Source organism: Pseudorca crassidens, chromosome 1 (genome assembly GCF_039906515.1).
Source record: "Pseudorca crassidens isolate mPseCra1 chromosome 1, mPseCra1.hap1, whole genome shotgun sequence".
NCBI classification, from domain to species: domain Eukaryota; kingdom Metazoa; phylum Chordata; class Mammalia; order Artiodactyla; family Delphinidae; genus Pseudorca; species Pseudorca crassidens.
The window spans coordinates 131,918,678-131,937,322 of NC_090296.1; the positions used below are offsets into that span (position 1 = coordinate 131,918,678).

General features: G+C 41.9%; 1 protein-coding gene across 8 annotated transcripts in view; it reads left to right on the top strand.

Moving 5' to 3' along the window:
- Nucleotides 1-18,645, top strand: part of ADAMTS17 (ADAM metallopeptidase with thrombospondin type 1 motif 17) — a 361,254-nt gene that overhangs the window by 278,327 nt on the left and 64,282 nt on the right. For 7 of the 8 annotated variants that reach the window (XM_067755884.1, XM_067755885.1, XM_067755887.1 and 4 more), the window contains 2 exons: nucleotides 1,835-1,994; nucleotides 4,146-4,281. In XM_067755884.1, the coding sequence (XP_067611985.1) occupies nucleotides 1,835-1,994; nucleotides 4,146-4,281 (296 nt within the window). Of the gene's footprint in view, nucleotides 1-1,834; nucleotides 1,995-4,145; nucleotides 4,282-6,772; nucleotides 7,631-18,645 lie in introns of those variants that run through there. The other variant, XM_067755890.1, reaches the window with a different exon arrangement.

Consider the following 18,645-nt stretch of genomic DNA (forward strand, 5'->3'; position numbering starts at 1 on the left):
CCTCAGGACCGGTACCTAAATCATTTCTCTGTGATTAGATTGTTTCCTAATCTAAGTCATTGGAACAAATCCTCCTGTCCTGAGTTAAAAGCAGTCATTCAGAGGGACTAAAAGAGGAAGTAAAAGACAAGATAAAACCCAAGATAGCAGCATCACCTTTAGCATGTGAATTTGCTTTTCTAGCAAACACCAAGATGGGCCTATTTCCTTTCTTTCCCAAAAGCTTTCATAAACTGTGAGTGAATCGTCAGCCCATTAAAGCAAATGCACAGCCTGGATTCATTCAGACCATAATAAACAAAACTCTGGGAAAGCAATAACTACCACAGCTGAAGTTCCTGCCCTCTTGAACATTAATCACTTTTCTCTCTTGAAATACAATTGTTACTACCAGTTTTTAAACCTAGAAACGAGAGGAGCCCATCTGCCTCTGAAGGAAAATCCATTGTCCCCTAACTGAGGTGTGCACATTGCTTGCAGGGTCAGGAGCGCCCGTAGAGCCACGGGGACCTGCATTTGAAAGCAATTATGCACACGCATACAAATTATACGTGGCTACAAAATTGCATGAAATTGGTTTCATATGGATTCTCAATTCACCAGTCTTATTCCCATACTGAGATAATAAAGATCTCTTTTAAAGCCTTTTTTTTTTTTTTAAACTGGAGGCATTTTTCCAAATGCATTACTGCAAGTCTCTTTCTTGGAGAAGTGGATGTTTATTCAGTTTGGGCTGCTCTTAGCACCCCACCCCACCCCGCCTGCAACTGCAGCCCTTGGAGGGCTAGGAGATGCTTGGGAGGGAGGACGGCTCCTGTTGTCCAGCACACCGTCCACCTGGCCTCCCCAGGTCAGGTGGAGCACCCTCTGCCTCCAGCTCCTGCGGGCTGGCTCTCCCAGACCCCGGGCTGGAAGTGAAGTTGCTAGCTGCTTAGACCCAGGACTGCCCCCTGGTTCCAAGCGTAGCCTAAGGACATACCACCCACAGCCAGGCCACTTGAAGCTCCCACAAGAGTGCTTCTTTTGCACCATTACATACACATAGTGAAATAAAGCCAGTAGAGCACGTCTCTCTCTACAGGGCTAGAAACATGCATTACCAAACAAAGAGCAGGCCCTTCCAGTTCCCACTTACCAGGATTGCAGAACCAGGGGTCCCCAAGCTGCACGATGATGGCTCCCCTCCCCTCACTCCCAGCTTTAAGCCCTGCGCCAGGCTCTGCCACCCCGTGGGCATCGTCATCATCCTAGCTCCCATGGCAGCAGGAAGGCTCCTACATCCTTGACGGGCATCCCCAAGATTCCCCTGCAGGGGGCTGTGTCTACTCTTGAGCCTCCCTTACACATAGCAGTGACTGGTGCTCGGGGTGTGAAGAGTGGTGTTCATTTTCAAAGTAGAGTAACCCTACTGGTTCAGATGCCTGTTTAAGAAAAGCAGTATATTTGTGTCTTTCTCCCTGTAAGGGCAGCTTCGTGGGTGACTGTGGGAACGGGTACTTTGCTCTGCCTGGAGCAGCTCTCCATGTAAAGTGCAGTTAGAGCCCACAGATTTGCTAATCCCCAATCCCTCTTCTAAACCAGTCCTCTCTCCAGTGGAAAAAAGTAGAACTCCCTGCTGATGGTTTACATAGGCTCCTGCCCTGAATTTGAGTATCTAGGGAACCCAAGACTGAAATAAAGGTGTGCCCCTGGAATGAACCTGTTTTGAAACCCTGAAAAGAACAGGTTACCCCTGGTAGGGAGACAGCCACAGCACAGCTTGGCTTGCAAGTTCAGCAACCCTGGGAGCTTTCGCTTTATTTCAAAATGGTCTTTTATTTTGCTGCTGATCCAGGTGTTGTTATTTCATGACCAAAACTATGGAATTCATTACGAATACACCATTCCTGTAAACTACACTGCTGAAAATCAAAGTGAACCAGAAAAACCGCAGGACTCCTTGTTCATCTGGACCCACAGCAGCTGGGAAGGTTGCAGTGTGCAGTGCGGAGGAGGTGAGCAGTAGGGTCATGGGCTCATGGGGTGTGGGTTTTTGTCAAACAGAGAAGTGAATTCAGGGCACTCCGTGGCGGGTACACAGAGCCTTGGAAAGGCTGGCCACATAACCTGTATTTCCATGGAATGTAACCACATCCCACTGCAAATCTCTCTGCAAAACACTTGGGCAGAGTCTTCCAAACTCCTCCATGCTGGAGTTGTGCCCAGCTTTGCCTATGGCATGGGGCCCTTGGATGCTGATCCGAGTGGAGGTTTGGCCGATGAATGGTTGTGTCACAAGTGTGACAGGTGACCCTGGGAATGAACAGAACAGACTTCCATCTGTTGCTGTTTGGTAGAGGGGCACTGGAAGATGTTTCTGACCCTCAAATACCCTTTCCTTTTTGCCCCAGTGGCCAATGGAAATACAGGGAAACCAATGGGACCAACAGTAATACAATGGAAAGAAAAAGTCCTCCAACTCCAGTGAAACGTTCAGAGCCTGAGTCCTGGCTTCATGATTTGCTTCCATATATTAGCAGATGATTTATTCTCTCTATACTGATCAGCCCTCATGCTCACTGCAGGGAGGAGACTCAAATACTGCAAAAATCAATATGAACAAAAGGCATCGTAGTCATTACTGTGTTGTTTAGGAGGAGCGGTTGGAAGCATTCTGAACTCTTAGCCAGCAGCCCCCTTAGTACAGCGTACTCTATCACCCTGACGGGACACACAGGGGGGTGATGGGGGATGGATGCAGGATGGGTGAATTTTGATGGACACAGAGTTAGAACAGAAGGTTGACCTGGATTCTGGAATGCCAACCCAGAGGGTGGGCTGGCAGGTGGGACCTGGGCATGGCCTCACCGACACTCAGTCCTGCGGAGCGGATGGCACCGACCTTTTCCACTGGGGCAGCTTGCTACAAAGTAAGCGTGGCCCAAATGGAAGAGTTAGCAGGCTCCGTTGGCTGGGGGGCAAGGGGGTACTGTTCTGCTGCTGTCGCTACTGGCATCCTTTTATGGCTCCCTGACTGCCAGCTCCCTGACCTGCAGTCCAAACAGAAATCTGGCTTGAGGCATCTCCGTGCTTTCTATGCTTACACAAGTTGAGGGCTCCATAATTTTGAGTCATTTCTTCATGACAAATTCCCCAGGAGACAGATTGATTTAGGAGTGTGGGATCCATATAGTCGTGCTTGACTTCCTGTTAATCTTTTATTATGACACTTCCCAAATAATAACAATAGGAATATAGCTAACATGAAGTGTTAACCCCTGCCAGGTTCTGTTCTAAGCATTTTATATGTATCAATTCATTTTAACCATCCCTAAAGCACCCTAAGGCATAGGGAAGTTAAGCGAGTCAGTCCAGTGGAGGAAACAAAGGCACAGAAACGTGAGGGCTAAGTAGCAATCCTGTGCTCACTGTGCTAGTGAGTAAGCCAAGTCTGAACCCAGACAGCCTGGCTCCAAAGGCCGCCCTTCTAGCTCCCAATCATTCGCCCCCACTCCTAACAAAGTCATGGTCAACTAGTGTGCAGGGTGCTTTGGGAACACCCAAAAGAATGACTACATCCAGCTCGGGTGACCGGTTAGTGAAGCTTCCCAAGAGCACGTGAGGCTTAGGCACGAGCGGCAGTTGATGGAGAGACAAATTCTCAGGTTGGGTCTGTGTCCTTCAGACTAGCCTTCCTGTTTCTCACTTCTCTCCAGCAAGTAGGAGTTCTGTAATAAGTAGCCATCATCTCTGGTGAGGGCTGATATACAGTTGTTTAATGAAGACCAGCTCTCCATAGACTTTAAACATCAAATGAACAGACACAGAGATTGGCAATCTTTGTTGGAAATTAAAGACCCAAATCACAACTTTGACCTCAGTGAACCCCAAGCTTTCCAAGGACATGGCTGATCTAAAGTGTTGCTTCTTTCTGATCCTGTTCTAGAATCTTTCTCCTGCCCCATGCTGCCCCTGCCATGTCTTACACACCCTCATCCCAAAGATTATGGTTCTCCCTCTCTGACAAACAACAAGGCATTACAATAGTCACTTTAAATGACAAACTGATCAAAAGATGCACCTGAACACTCCTCCATAAGGTGAATGAATGGCCTTACCAGGTGTGTGTACCACGACCTCTCAGTTCTGTGTGGTTTGGTTTCCAGGGGAACGCAGAACCATCGTGTCCTGCACACGGATTGTTAACAAGACCACGACTCTGGTGAACGACAGTGACTGCCCTCAAGCCAGCCGTCCGGAGCCCCAGATCCGAAGGTGCAACTTGCACCCATGCCAGTCACGGTAAGGAGCTGTGTTCTCAAACTTGGACCCTCCAGGGTAAAACAGCAACGCCCATGAATGGGGGATGGTGATGCACAGTTAATACCACAGTCTTGGTCTGTGTTCCATTGTTGTTGCTGAGTGATTTCTGCTTGCTCAAAATACTGAATTTCTGGCTAAACCAGAACTTTGATAGAAATGTACAGTGCTCACTGGAAGGCGTCTCATAGCGGGCCATTAAGACCATCTCGTGAAAAAAGAAATAGCCATCCCGCACACTTTGAACTGGTACGTGTCAACTCCTCCTGCAAATTACCGTGTCTTGGAGAAAAAGGAAATCAGTGTCATAGTATGAGCACCCGTGAGTAGGTGTACATAAGTTAGTGTTTGTGATTGGTCTATTTCAGTGGCTGAAATTAATGTCAGTAAGTTATTTGTTGTTTGGGATCCATCAGAACTTCTGTTTCCAACCCTAGCTTTCATGGCCGTGTACTTGTGTGCTCTGAAGTGAATTCTCTTGAGTTGTCAGCTGAGAAGAATTGTGTGAAATGTGTTCATCAGTTAAGCCTCCTTATTTCCACTTTAGTGGGTCTTTGCATCTGACTCTGTTATATTATGTAATATCACTGGCCTCCCGTTCTGCCCTGGGTTGAGGTGCATGGATTTTGTTTTGTGGTTCTGTGCATCAGGTTAGGCATGTTTAGCTTTTGTAAGGAGGCTGGACTTTTAACCTGGCAGTTTTTTGGGTTTCTTAAGCTTGATCCGTACCACTTGCCTGGTGAAAAGATTTCACAAAGCATTTAGTTTTCGTGCTGACCCTCTTTTCTTTGTCAAACTGGTAAAATGTGTATGAATGAAAGCGGGAAGACAGGAAGGAAAGTGAGGTGAGACTTGTTTCATTGATTTTATGTGGTCCTTTTAAATTAAGAATGAAATCCTACCCTAATGCTGATGGCCATGAGGAACAGCTCACTTCTGCAAGTCCTGAGCATGCTGGGTGTGAACAGCCATCCAGCAAACCTATCAGTTGATTGATCAATCTATCCATCAGTCAATCAATCACACACATGTGGGGCCAAAGAAGGAAGGACTTGCAAGCATGAAGACTTAAATAGCAGACAAACCACAGTCCCTTTTCCTGAAAGCAGAGACAGCTGGTTCTTGTGATATGATTAGAAAGGAGAATAAGTGACTCTAGAAGAGGAGAGGTCAGCATGGGTTCAAGGGCATGATTGAGCAAGAAAAATCCTAGGGACCCATTCAAGAATCATATTTTACAGTCATTTATGTTTTTATATTGTTTTAGTATCAAAATATTTTTAAGTTATGCACAGAAATGAAATATATGAAACATGAAATCAGAGTTGCTCTGATTGAATTGAGATGTATATATAATGGGGAAGAGTAGCCCAGTGTACTCGGCCTTCCCCTCATCTCACAGTAGGCCCACAGGACCTCTGTGAAACACCAAGGAATAAAGTTTAAAAACTGGCAGTCAATGATTCTGCTTCCCATAATGACGGAGTAGCTCGTATTGGACCAAACCTCAGTATTCTCCTAGAATGATACTCTAGAGCTGTGCTGATCAATATGGTAGCCACTAGCTAGTCCAAATCAAGATGTGTTTTAAATGTAAAATACATACCAGACTTCAAAGATTTAATATAGAAAGATATTGTAAAATATCTTAATAATTTTTAATATTGATTACATGTTGAAATAATTACATTTTGAATACATTGGGTCAAATACAATATATTATTAAAATTTATTAATATGTTAAAGTCACCTGTTTCTTTTACTTTTTAAATATGGATAGTAGAAAATTAAAATTACATATGTGGCTCATGTTTTATTTCTATTGAACAGCACTGCTATAGATTAACATAACATGTGCAATGTTCAGGATACAATTCAAAATTACTAGACATACAAGGAAACAGAAAAATGTGACCCATAGTCATGAGAGAAGGCAATTAATGGAAACTGACTCCAAAATGACATGTATGTTGGTATTAGCAGACAAGAATTTCAAAGCAGCTATTGTAATTATGCTCAAAGACATAAGGAAAAATATGATCATAATCAATGAACACATATGAAATCTTAGCAGCAAAAAGGAGACACTAAACAGGAACCAAATTTTAGGACTAGAAAATACAGTATCTGAAATTTTTAAAAAAATCACTTGATGGGTCTAACAATAGAAATTATCCAATCTGGAAAATGGAAAGAAAAGATTGTTGATAATTTACCTGTGGGAAAATATCAACCATTTTAAATAAGTATAATTGGAATCACAGAAGGAGAGGAGAGGAAGAATGGACCAGAAAATCATCAATGAATTAAAAACAACCAAAAATTGCCTAGAGTTAATAAAAGACGGAAGAGAGGTCACATCCTGAGTACTTCAGCTAGAGCCAGATGAATTCAAGAAAGCTCCATAACAAAGCTCTCTAATCATTACACTAAGTGGGTTGATGAAACACCTTTATGATTTTGCCACCCATAGATTTTCTAGGAGAAGACTTTGTTGCACTGCAAAACTAACCAGAAAATCATGTAGAAAAACACCTACGGAAGAGTCACATGAACAAGCAAGAGTTAACAAAGGTGAAGACTACATATTGGTGCCATGGAGCTGCTCTAAGCTTGGACAAAGAACGTCGAGCTTGTGTATGTGACTCCAGAGTGCTCACAGAGCCGAGGCCTGCAGTCTCACCATGTTTGAACACAAGTTCAAGCCAAACACACTTTAGATTAAAACTTAACTTCAGAAGCACATTCTTAGTGTCTCCTTAGAACAAGGGTCAGCAAACTTTTACTGTAAAGGGCTAGATAGTAAATATTTTTGCTTTGTAGGCCATATTCGATCTCTGCTGTCTATTTTTCTTTTTGTTTTATAATCCTTTGAAACATATAAAAACCATTCTTAGCTCCTGGGCTGTACAATCTGCAGGCCAGACTTGGCGCATGAGTGATAGTTTGCTGGCACTGCCTTAAGTTATTATCTACCATGGTTTTGCCCACTGAGATGTTGGGATCACAGCCTCAGCATGAGCCCAAGCTCTGAAGGTACCACCTCAGGGAATGCATTCTCTTATTACACAAAGGAGGGCACATTGTTATACTGAGTTACTTTTTATTGACCAATCATTCAGTATTGTTTTTAAAACCATCCAGCATGGCCCTCAGCACACAGTACAGAGTCAGTAATTTCATTTATTCAAAACGTGTTTATTGAGCATCTTCTCATTCACTAGGTCTTGTTCTCGGTACCAAGGTATTTAGAGGTGAGAAAGACAGGCAAGGTCTTTACTCTCAGGTAACTTGATAAATACTAGGTTTCTCCCTCCCACCACTCTCCTTTCTGTTCCACCCCCTTTCATCCCCTTCCCAACTCTGTAAAGTCATGTGGATCAGACTTAAAGAATGAATGGAATTTCCAAAAGCAGAGGAGAAAATAAAATTGATAAAAGAGAAGACAGCACCTGGAATTTGCCTCAGAGCCTAGAAAAGAAATGCCTGGATGCCTACTCTAGTCTGGTTTTATTTGCTGGTTTGTTTATTTGTTTATTTTGAACCATCTGATTTTGTAACTGTTTCTTAAAGTGGACACATGGAAGTGAAGTGTCATGACTCATCAAAGAGTATTTATTGTTTGGCTAAAGAAACGTGCAATCTGATAGATTTTAAAGCTCTTGCAAATGCCAGTTTTATTTATTTATATACACACACATACATACACAATATACATATATGTGTATATATATATATTATGTACAGATATTATATATATATATATATATACACACACACAAACATATTTGGACAGTAAAACTTGAGTTACTGAATAGCATGATCTAGTTGTCATGAATCTTTCTTAAAACTATAGAGTAATATGGATTTAGGCTAGTAAGTGAAAAAGAGTAAAGAGATTGATCTTAGAAAATGAGTGCTAGACAATCAGAGAGAGACGTAATCCATAAGTGGAAACTGAACTTGGTTCAGGGGGTGGGGTTTGGAGAAGTGTGGGGTCTGGAGAAAAAATGGGTGCTTCAGGGGGTTGGGGGTGGACATGATTGGAAGAGCCTGTCAGCTGGAAGAAGAGCCCAGAACCCAATGGTGTAAACTTTATTTAAAAAGCCTGTCAGCTGGAAGAAGAGCCCAGAACCCAATGGTGTAAACTTTATTTAAAAAGCCAAAATGCAGCACGCTGTTGAACCTGGCAAGGTGAAGGAGACTTTCTATATTATTTTTACTCTTTGACCTTTAAGCAAACAGAGATGGTTGTCTTTTTCCCTTGTTTTCTTTATTTCCCCTGATTCCCCCTTTAATTTTCTTCAACCCTCTTTTTCCACTGAGTTCCCGACAGTTTCCTTTACCTTCCCAATTCACACCATTAACACCTCTTTATTCTAATCCTGCCCCTCACTCTGTGGATACTTCTCTCAAACCCTGCCATAACCATGTGGAGTCTGGAATCTGACACACAGGGCAGATGGCCTCTCTCCAGTATCTTGTACAGCAGCACAAACATATCGACAAACCTGGACCTGACATTGGCAGGAGAGGATGAAATCACAGATCAGCTCAACTGTCATGACTATGGCCAGCAGCCTTCACCTTGCTGACTACTGTCTGCAGGGAAGTGGCCCTGCCATCATCTGGCATCCGGAGAGTAGCCCTGTGTGCTAGCTCCTTAAGACCCAGTTCCAGGTTGTCCTGGAGCAAGGAGGGGGACTATGACAGGGAGATGGGCTCATTCTGGAACATATAGCTCATGCTTCACCAGATTTAATATTTTGCAGTCTTTTAGAGCTTATTGGCTACTTGAAAAGGCCATTCTGAGCCATTAGATATTTCCCTATCATATTTATGATTTGAACTTCTTCCTAGGCAGTATATACGGTACTGTACATTGAATTAGGGTGATTCAAAAAAGAATATTCAATATCTTACTGGCAATTGAATTGAATAGTTGTCTGCAAGGAAGTGTATTTGGATTTTAAATTTGTCCTCTTTGCTCAATTTTGCTCAGTTTGCCTTATTTTAGGTTAAAACCAAATGGAATCCCTCATGTTTTTATGAAAGCATGGTCTGTGTGTGTATGTGCTCCTGACTTAAGAATGAAGCCTGTAACACGCGGCTCTTAAGGGACTGCCAAAATCTGAAAAGATACCATTGTTTAATCCATTTCTAGCTCGTATGAAACTTAAAGCTTTTCTTTCCTGCTTTCCTCTAAAATAAAATAGGTAAATCTAATTGTCACTCCTCTGTTCACCATGCCTTGAATGTGGGAGTCTGGAGGAGGCCGCCGGTGGCACTGCCTGCCCCATGTTTCAGAACAGAGCCTGCAACTCAGGACTGCTCACCAGTAGGGAGGGCAAGGCCTAGGGTTGTATGTCCCCACAGGTCAGCAGTAAGAGCCTAGGAATCTCTAGAGTGGGGCTCCCATCTCTCAGGCTCGGCCCACTCTCCAGATACTTGGACATGTGGCCAGAGGTTTGGGATAAGGGGTGCCCCACAGTCCATGTGAAATAAAGAAAAAGTGCCTGAGGGGAAAAATGAATAGCATTAGTGATCTATTATATGGCTCATAGGTAGTATGTGAATGGTGAGGAAAAATTTAGTTGAAAGAATTCCAGCACTTCTTTCTGATACTACCCAAATTCTAGAACCTCACTTGTATTTAAATTAAATAGTAAAGTTTTGAAGCCTTTACTTATTTGTCTAAAGTAGGAAACATTCCAAATGGAGAAAGAAAGCATTTCAGAGTCTTGTCTTGAATTTAAAACTTCTGTTTTCTTCTTTTCCTCCATACCTAAACCCTTTGATCATTTGAACATCCCTCCCTTTGATCATTACAGAGGACAAGAGAATTCCCAGATACCAGTTTCACAGGTAACCAAATTCTCCCGTTCAGTAATGCTTTGCTTGTGGACCCTGGGGCCCATTAAGAGGTCCTTCCTTCTCTTGGGCTTCCCTGGTGGCACAGTGGTTGAGAGTCCGCCTGCCGATGCAGGGGACACGGGTTTGTGCCCCGGTCGGGGGTTGGGGGGGGGGGGGCCGTGAGCCATGGCCACTGAGCCTGCGCATCCGGAGCCTGTGCTCCGCAACGGGAGAGGCCACGACAGTGAGAGGCCCGCATACCACAAAAAAAAAAAAAAAAAAAAGAGGTCCTTCTCTTTTCCGAGTTATTAAGCACTCGATATTTGCATTTGATTTTTATGTCACAATTACAGGAAAGGAAAAAATACAATTAGAATTCAAGAACAGAAAGGAATTTTGGAAAGTCACAAATTCATGAAAATTAAACAAAACACTTCCTAAATGACCAGTGGGTGAAAGAGAAACCATAGAAAATTCAGAAAGTGCTTTCAGATGAATGAAAATGAAGTCACAAAGTTTAGAGAATGCAGCTAAAGCAATCTTTAGGGAGAAATGTATAGCTGTAAACATCTGTATTAAAAAAGATGAGGAATCCCTGGTGGTCCACTGCTTAGGACTCCACGCTTCCGCTGCAGGGGACACAGGTTTGATCCCTGGTCCGGGAACTAAGATCCCGCATGCTACATGGTGTGGCCGATAAGATAAAATAAAATTAAGTAAAAATTTCAAGTCAGTAATTAACCTTCCACATTAAGACACTGGAAAAGAACAGCAATTAAACCTAAAAGAAGCAGAAGGAAAGAAAGAATAAAGATTAAAGCAAAAATTAATGACATAGAGAATAGAAAAATAATAGAGAAAGATCAGTGAAATCAAAAGTTGATTACATGAAGGGAACAAAAAATTGACAAACATTTAGCTTAATTGACAAGAAAAAAATGAGAGAACACTTAAATTGCTAAAATCAGAAATGAAAGAGGAGACATTGCTACAGAGCTTGCAGAAATAAAATAGATTGTAAAGGAATACTATGAACAGTTATATGCCAATGAACTGTACATCAGTAAATTAGATAATGAACATGAAATGGACAAACTCCTAGAAAGATGCAAACTACCAAAACTAAATAAAGAATAGAAAGAATAGACCTATAACAAGCAAAGAGATTAAATTACTAATCAAAAATTTTCCACAAGGAAGAGCCCAGGACTAGAACTCTTCACTTATGAATTCTACCAAATATTTATTTTTTTTATTATTTTTTTTAATATTTATGTATTTATTTTCTTATTAGTCATCAGTTTTATACACATCAGTGTATACATGTCAATCCCAATCTCCCAATTCATCACAACACAACCCCCACCCCCTGCCACTTTCCCCCCTTGGTGTCCATATATTTGTTCTCTACATCTGTGTCTCAATTTCTGCTCTGCAAACTGGTTCATCTGTACCATTTTCTAGGTTCCACATATATGCGTTAATATACGATATTTGTTTTTCTCTTTCTGACTTACTTCAATCTGTATGATAGCCTCTAGATGCATCCATGTCTCTACAAATGACCCAATTTCATTCTTTGTACTGCTGAGTAATATTCCATTGTATATATGTACCACATCTTCTTTATCCATTCGTCTGTCGATGGGCATGTAGGTTGCTTCCATGACCTGGCTATTGTAAATACTGCTGCAATGAACATTGGAGTGCATGTGTCTTTTTGAATTATGGTTTTCTCTGGGTATATGCCCAGTAGTGGTATTGCTGGCTCATATGGTAATTCTATTTTTAGTTCTTTAAGGAACCTCCATATTGTTCTCCATAGTGGCTGCATCAATTTACATTCCCACCAGCAGTGCAAGAGGGTTCCCTTTTCTCCACACCCTCTCCAGCATTTGTTGTTTGTAGTTTCTGATGATGCCCATTCTAACCGGTGTGAGGTGATACCTCATTGTAGTTTTGATTTGCATTTCTCTAATAATTAGTGATGTTGAGCAGCTTCTCATGTGCCTCTTGGCCATCTGTATGTCTTCTTTGGAGATATGTCTATGTAGATCTTTACCCCATTTTTGGATTGGATTGCTTGCTTTTTTAATATTGAGCTGCATGAGCTGTTTATATATTTTGGAGATTAATCCTTTGTCTGATGATTCATTTGCAAGTATTTTCTCCCATTCTGAGGGTTGTCTTTTCGTCTTGTTTATGGTTTCTTTTGCTGTGCAAATGCTTTTATGTTTCATTGGGTCCCATTTGTTTATTTTTGTTTTTATTTCCATTACTCTAGGAGATGGATCAAAAAATATCTTGCAGTGATTTATGTCAAAGAGTGTTCTTCCTATGTTTTCCTCTAAGAGTTTTATAGTGTCCGGTCTTAGATTTAGGTCTCTAATCCAATTTGAGTTTATTTTTGTGTATGGCATTAGGGAGTGTTCTAATTTCATTCTTTTACATGTAGCTGTCCAGTTTTCCCAGCACCACTTACTGAAAAGACTGTCTTTTCTCCATTTTATATCCTTGCCTCCTTTGTCATAGATTAGTTGACCATAGGTGTGTGGGTTTATCTCTGGGCTTTCTATCCTGTTCCATTGATCTATATTTTTGTTTTTGTGCCAGTACCATATTGTCTTGATTACTGTAGCTTTGTAGTATAGTCTGAAGTCAGGGAGTCTGATTCCTCCAGCTCCATTTTTTTCCCTCAAGACTGCTTTGGCTATTCGGGGTCTTTTGTGTCTCCATACAAATTTTAAGATTTTTTGTTCTAGTTCTGTAAAAAATGCCATTGGTAATTTCATAGGGATTGCATTGAATCTGTAGATTGCTTTGGGTAGTATAGTCATTTTCCTAATATTGATTCTTCCAATCCAAGAACATGGTATATCTCTCCATCTGTTGGTATCATCTTTAATTTCTTTCATCAGTGTCTTATAGTTTTCTGCACACAGGTCTTTTGTCTCCCTAGGATGCGTTGTATTTCTGCGGTGTCTGTTGTAACTTCTCCTTTTTCATTTATAATTTTATTGGTTTGAGTCCTCTTCCTCTTTATCTTGATGAGTCTGGCTAATGGTTTATCAATCTTGTTTATCTTCTTAAAGAAACAGCTTTTATTTTTATTGATCTTTGCTATTGTTTTCTTTGTTTCTGTTTCATTTATTTCTGCTCTGATCTTGATGATTTCTTTCCTTCTGCTAACTTTCGGTTTTGTTTGTTCTTCTTTCTCTAGTTCCTTTAGGTGTAAGGTTAGATTGTTTATTTGAGATTTTTCTTGTTTCTTGAGGTGGGCTTGTATAGCTATAAAATTACCTCTTAGAACTCTTTTGCTGTATCCCATAGGCTTTGGATCGTCGTGTTTTCATTGTCATTTGTCTCTAGGTCTTTTTTGATTTCCTCTTTGATTTCTTCAGTGATCTCTTGGTTTTTTAGTAACGTATTGTTGAGCCTCCGTGTGTTTGTCTTTTTTACGTTTTCTTCCCTGTAATTGATATCTAATCTCATAGTGTTGTGGTCAGAAAAGATGCTTGATATGATTTCAATTTTCTTAAATTTACTGAGGCTTAATTTGTGACCCAAGTTGTGATCTATCCTGGAGAATGTTCCATGAGCACTTGAGAAGAAAGTGTAATCTGCTGTTTTTGGATGGAATGTCTTATAAATATCAGTTAAATCTTTCTGGTCTATTGTGTCATTTAAACCTTTTGTTTCCTTATTAATTTTCTGTGTGGATTATTTGTTCATTGGTGTAAGTGAGGTGTTAAAGTCCCCCACTATTATTGTGTTATTGTCGATTTCCTCTTTTATAGCTCTTAGCAGTTGCCTTATGTATTGAGGTGCTCCTATGTTGGGTGCATATATATTTATAATTGTTATATCTTCTTCTTGGATTGATCCCTTGATCATTACATAGTATCCTTCCTTGTCTCTTGTAACATTCTTTATTTTAAAGTCTATTTTATCTGATATGAGTGTTGCTACTCCAGCTTTCTTTTGATTTCCATTTGCATGGAATATCTTTTTCCATCCCCTCACTTTCAGTCTGTATGTGTCCCAAGGTCTGAAGTGGGTCTCTTGTAGACAGCATATACATGGGTCTTGTGTTTTGTATCCATTCAGCAAGCCTCTGTCTTTTGATTGGAGCATTTAATCCATACACGTTTAAGGTAATTATCGATATGTCTGTTCCTGTTACCATTTTCTTAATTGTTTTGGGTTTGTTTTTGTAGGTCCTTTTCTTCTCTTGTGTCTCCCACTTAGAGAAGTTCCTTTAGCATTTGTTGTAGAGCTGGTTTGGTAGTGCTGAATTCTCTTAGCTTTTGCTTGTCTGTAAAGCTTTTGATTTCTCCATCGAATCTGAATAAGATCCTTGCTGAGTAGAGTAATCTTGGTTGTAGGTTCTTCCCTTTCATCACTTTAAGTATATCATGCCACTCTCTTCTGGCTTGTAGAGTTTCTGCTGAGAAATCTGCTGTTAGCCTTATGGGAGTTCCCTTGTGTGTTATTCGTCGTTTTTCCCTTGCTGCTTTCAATAATTTTTCTTTGTCTTTAATTTTTGCCAGTTTGATTACTATGTGTCTCGGCATGGTTCTCCTTGGTTTATCCTGTATGGGACTGTCTGCGCTTCCTGGAATTGGGTGGATAATTCCTTTCCCATCTTAGGGAAGTTTTCGACTATAATCTCTTAAAATATTTTCTCGGGTCCTTTCTCTCTCTCTTCTCCTTCTGGGACCCCTTATAATGTGAATGTTGTTGCATTTAATGTTGTCCCAGAGGTCTCTTAGGCTGTCTTCATGTCTTTTCATTCTTTTCTCTTTATTCTGTTCCACAGCAGTGAATTCCACCATTCTGTCTTCCAGGTCACTGATCCTATCTTCTGCCTCAGTTATTCTGCTATTGATTCCTTCCAGTGTATTTTTCATTTCAGTTATTGTATCATTGATCTCTGTTTGTTTGTTCTGTAATTCTTCTAGATCTTTGTTAAACATTTCTTGCATCTTCTCGATCTTTGCCTGCATTCTTTTTCTGAGGTCCTGGATCATCTTCACTATCATTATTGTGAATTCTTTTTCTTGAAGATTGTCTATCTCCATTTCATTTAGTTGTTTTTCTGAGGTTTTATCTTGTTTCTTCATCTGTTACATAGCCCTCTGCCTTTTCATCTTGTCTGTCTTTCTGTGAATGTGGTTTTTGTTCCACAGGCTGCGGGACTGTAGTTCTTCTTCCTTCTGCTTTCTGCCCTCTCTACCAAATATTTAAAGCAGAGTTAACACCAATCCTTCACAAACTCTTCCCAAAAGGTGGAATAGGAGGGAACACTTTCCAACACATTCTGTGAAGCCAGTACTACTCTGATACTGAAACCACACACAGACATCACAAAAAAGAATAATACAAACCAATATCTCTTATGAATATCAATGCAAAAGTCTTCAACAAAATTCAAGCAAACTGAATCCAGCATCGTATTGAAAGGATTATACACCATGACCAATTAAGACTTGTCCCAGGAATGCAAGGTTGGTGTATCATCTGAACAATCAATTAAGTAATACACTTTATCAATAAAATATTTTTTTAAACAAAATGATCATTTCAGTAGATGCAGAAAGAGACTTTGACAAAATACATGACCCTTTCATGATAAAAACACTCAACAAGCCAGGATTGGAAGAGAACTTCTTAAACCTGGTAAGGGGTATCTACAAAAAACCCATAGCTAGCATCATACTTAATGGTGAAAGGCTGAATGCTTTACCCTAAGATCAAGAATAAGGTGCAATATCTGTTCTTGCCACAGTAGGGCCCACAGCAAGCTTAGAGGGAGGGAGTTCTCCATGGTCATGTCAGAAAGGGAAGTGCTGGTTCCGTGTGGGGCTTATGACTGCATGGTCCCTCACCAATTCACTTCTGATGTGCCACCATGTCCTGTGAATCACTATGAGAATTGTGCTTTTTCCCCAGTAGAATTTTGGTCTTAGAAACCACCCTTCCTAGAGCTTCTAGAGACAGGTGCTCCCAGCAGGAGGCTCAACGTGCCCCTACCCTGCAAGGTGAACTGCTCAGGGTGCCCCTACACCTGCACCAGAAAAGTACATTCCACCAACCTCTTCCTTCCATTGAAGATGATCAAGTGTAGTGGGAGGCAGGAGACCACCTGATTCATTAAGGACATGGCTGCAAACAGAACTCCTGCTCCACCAGCCTCCCACCTGCTCTGAAGCCTTGGCTGTAGCATGGAAATGTGAAAGAGGTGCCCTGGGACCACCACCTTCTAAAGCTCACTGGGCTTTGTCTTTGGTAAAGCAAACGCTAGACTCAAGAACATCTGAGGTTCTTTGATCCCAGGCAACAGGAACTGAATCTAAAAATGTACCAAAAAGATAAAAGAGTATATAGAAAAGATATGGAGTAGCTCCCAAAATTGAAGAGATGCTGAAAAGCATATTGGGGAGGGGATCTCGGAGGCACCTCCAGTGGACAAGACACTGCCTCCCCTCCAGGAGCTTCTCCACTGAGAGTCCACATGGAGAAGGTCTGATGGGCCTGACTTGGCACCTATGCTCTCCAGCAGCATGGTGTAGACACCCAAAGGAAAACCGAGGTGTCGTTACCAGAAAAAAGACGACACTGGGCAGTAAAAACCAGCAGACGTGTCCTCCACCCTGAACACATAGAGACATGCTGACGTCATGATCAAACAAAGACTAGGAAAGACCATCCAGCGGACGCTGTCCAGCTAGGACGAGTGCCGGCAAGTCTATTAGCAGGAGGGCTACTGTACTGGAAAATTCCTGTGTCCTGGTGAGAAAGGCAGCCTGACGGGAATGTTACTCTTGGATGTGAACTTTCAACAGCAGCAGCCATATGATTCTCAAAGCATGAGAGTTTTTTTCCAAACTCTCAGTTCCTGGGTGTGGTACAACCTGTTACCAAACCCAGGCTTCTCCTGATTATTTTAACCCCAAAATTGTACCAACAAAAGTGCCAGTTCCTGGAGTGTAACCTGATCAGGTGTGATGGCTGAAAAGAAATGCCGCCAGGTTGTGATCTCATCAACTGCTGGTTAAGCTCTATTCACTGTCCTTCTGCTTCCCTACTGCAAATTCAGTTTGTTCCTATAAATCCCAGAGAAACGTTTTTTCCTCTCAAAAGAATATTTGAAAATGAATTTATTGTAGAAACAGAGAATCTTAAAACTGAGGACCTGTGTGCTTCATGCTAAGATGTAAATTATGGAGGTGGCAGAAATCCAGGGCAGGGTGGGAGTGAGCCAGTCCGTTCCTGCCTGTCAGCAGTAAGGAGAGAAGGGAGAGGAGCTGGAAGTTGGAGTCATCACCCTATCTTACAGATGAAGAAGTCGAGACAGTTGGTTGTTAAGTAACTTACTCAAGGTCATACCCATAGCAAGTAGAACTCAAACCAAGGTTTTCCTACTTTAAGTCTTACGTACTTTCTGCTACACCATTCTCATTTTAAAAGTAGTACAACCTGCTTCTACCATGGCATAAAAAAGAACCCTTTTTGACCAGGGCACCTGTAAATAGATATTTTAAAATGGGACTGGAGAAGTCAGCAGATGGCATTGTAGTGGCCTTCGGCTCAGAGGGGGGTTGAGGGGAAGCCGTGGTGGCTGCCTTATCTGGAAGTGAAACACATGGTTTTAAAATTAAACATTAGAGCAATTTTGCTAAATGCTGTAGCTGCTCAGTTTTCTGGCTTATTCTCAGTGTTATCTGGACCCATGTTGGAAAAGAAATTAAAATTCAGGAATTCTGCTGTCTAAGATGAGGGGTTTCAATGTGAAGGTGGCTTCCCAGGAGGCCTGTGTGTGTGTGTGGAGTGTTGGGGTGCAGGGAGCTGTGCTTGCAGGGGTGCCATCCTGTGAATACCATGATGGCTCCCTCTTGACCCCCAGCCAGGTGATGTTGGGCTCAGAGAGGCTGGGAGGGACCCTCAGACCCGAGGGAGCAGTGGCACAAGTTAAAGGGACGGGACAGGTGAGAGGTCGTCTATGGCACAAGTCCAAGACTTTCTGGGTAAGAAACTAAACCTGCCTATTCAGGGTTCAAACCCATAGCCTCTGACACCTCCGACGTGCCCACTGGGGCTGAACAATGAATTCCCCTGGGCTGGGCGCCATGTACAGGCAGGACACCTGTGTCACCCCTTTGTTTATTGTTTGCCTTCTTTTTCTTCCTCACAAGGGCAAGGACCTTGTCAGTGTCCCATTCACTCAGCAAACATTTGTAGAGCACCTGCCGTGTGCCAGGTGGGCACTGGAAACTTGGGTGTGCTGCTGTCTCTCCAGTGCCCAGTAGCATCCAGGGTTTAGGAGGGCTGGTGAGTCATTTGAACAGATGGACGGATTGTTTAGCACCGGTGGAGGGAAAGGGCCTCAGCCACCTCAGAATTGCTCACATCCATGGTCAGTGGCATTGTGTTGAAAATGAGGTTTCATTCCAGGGCCGTGAGCGTTTACACACTGCGGGGGCAGATGCTCCA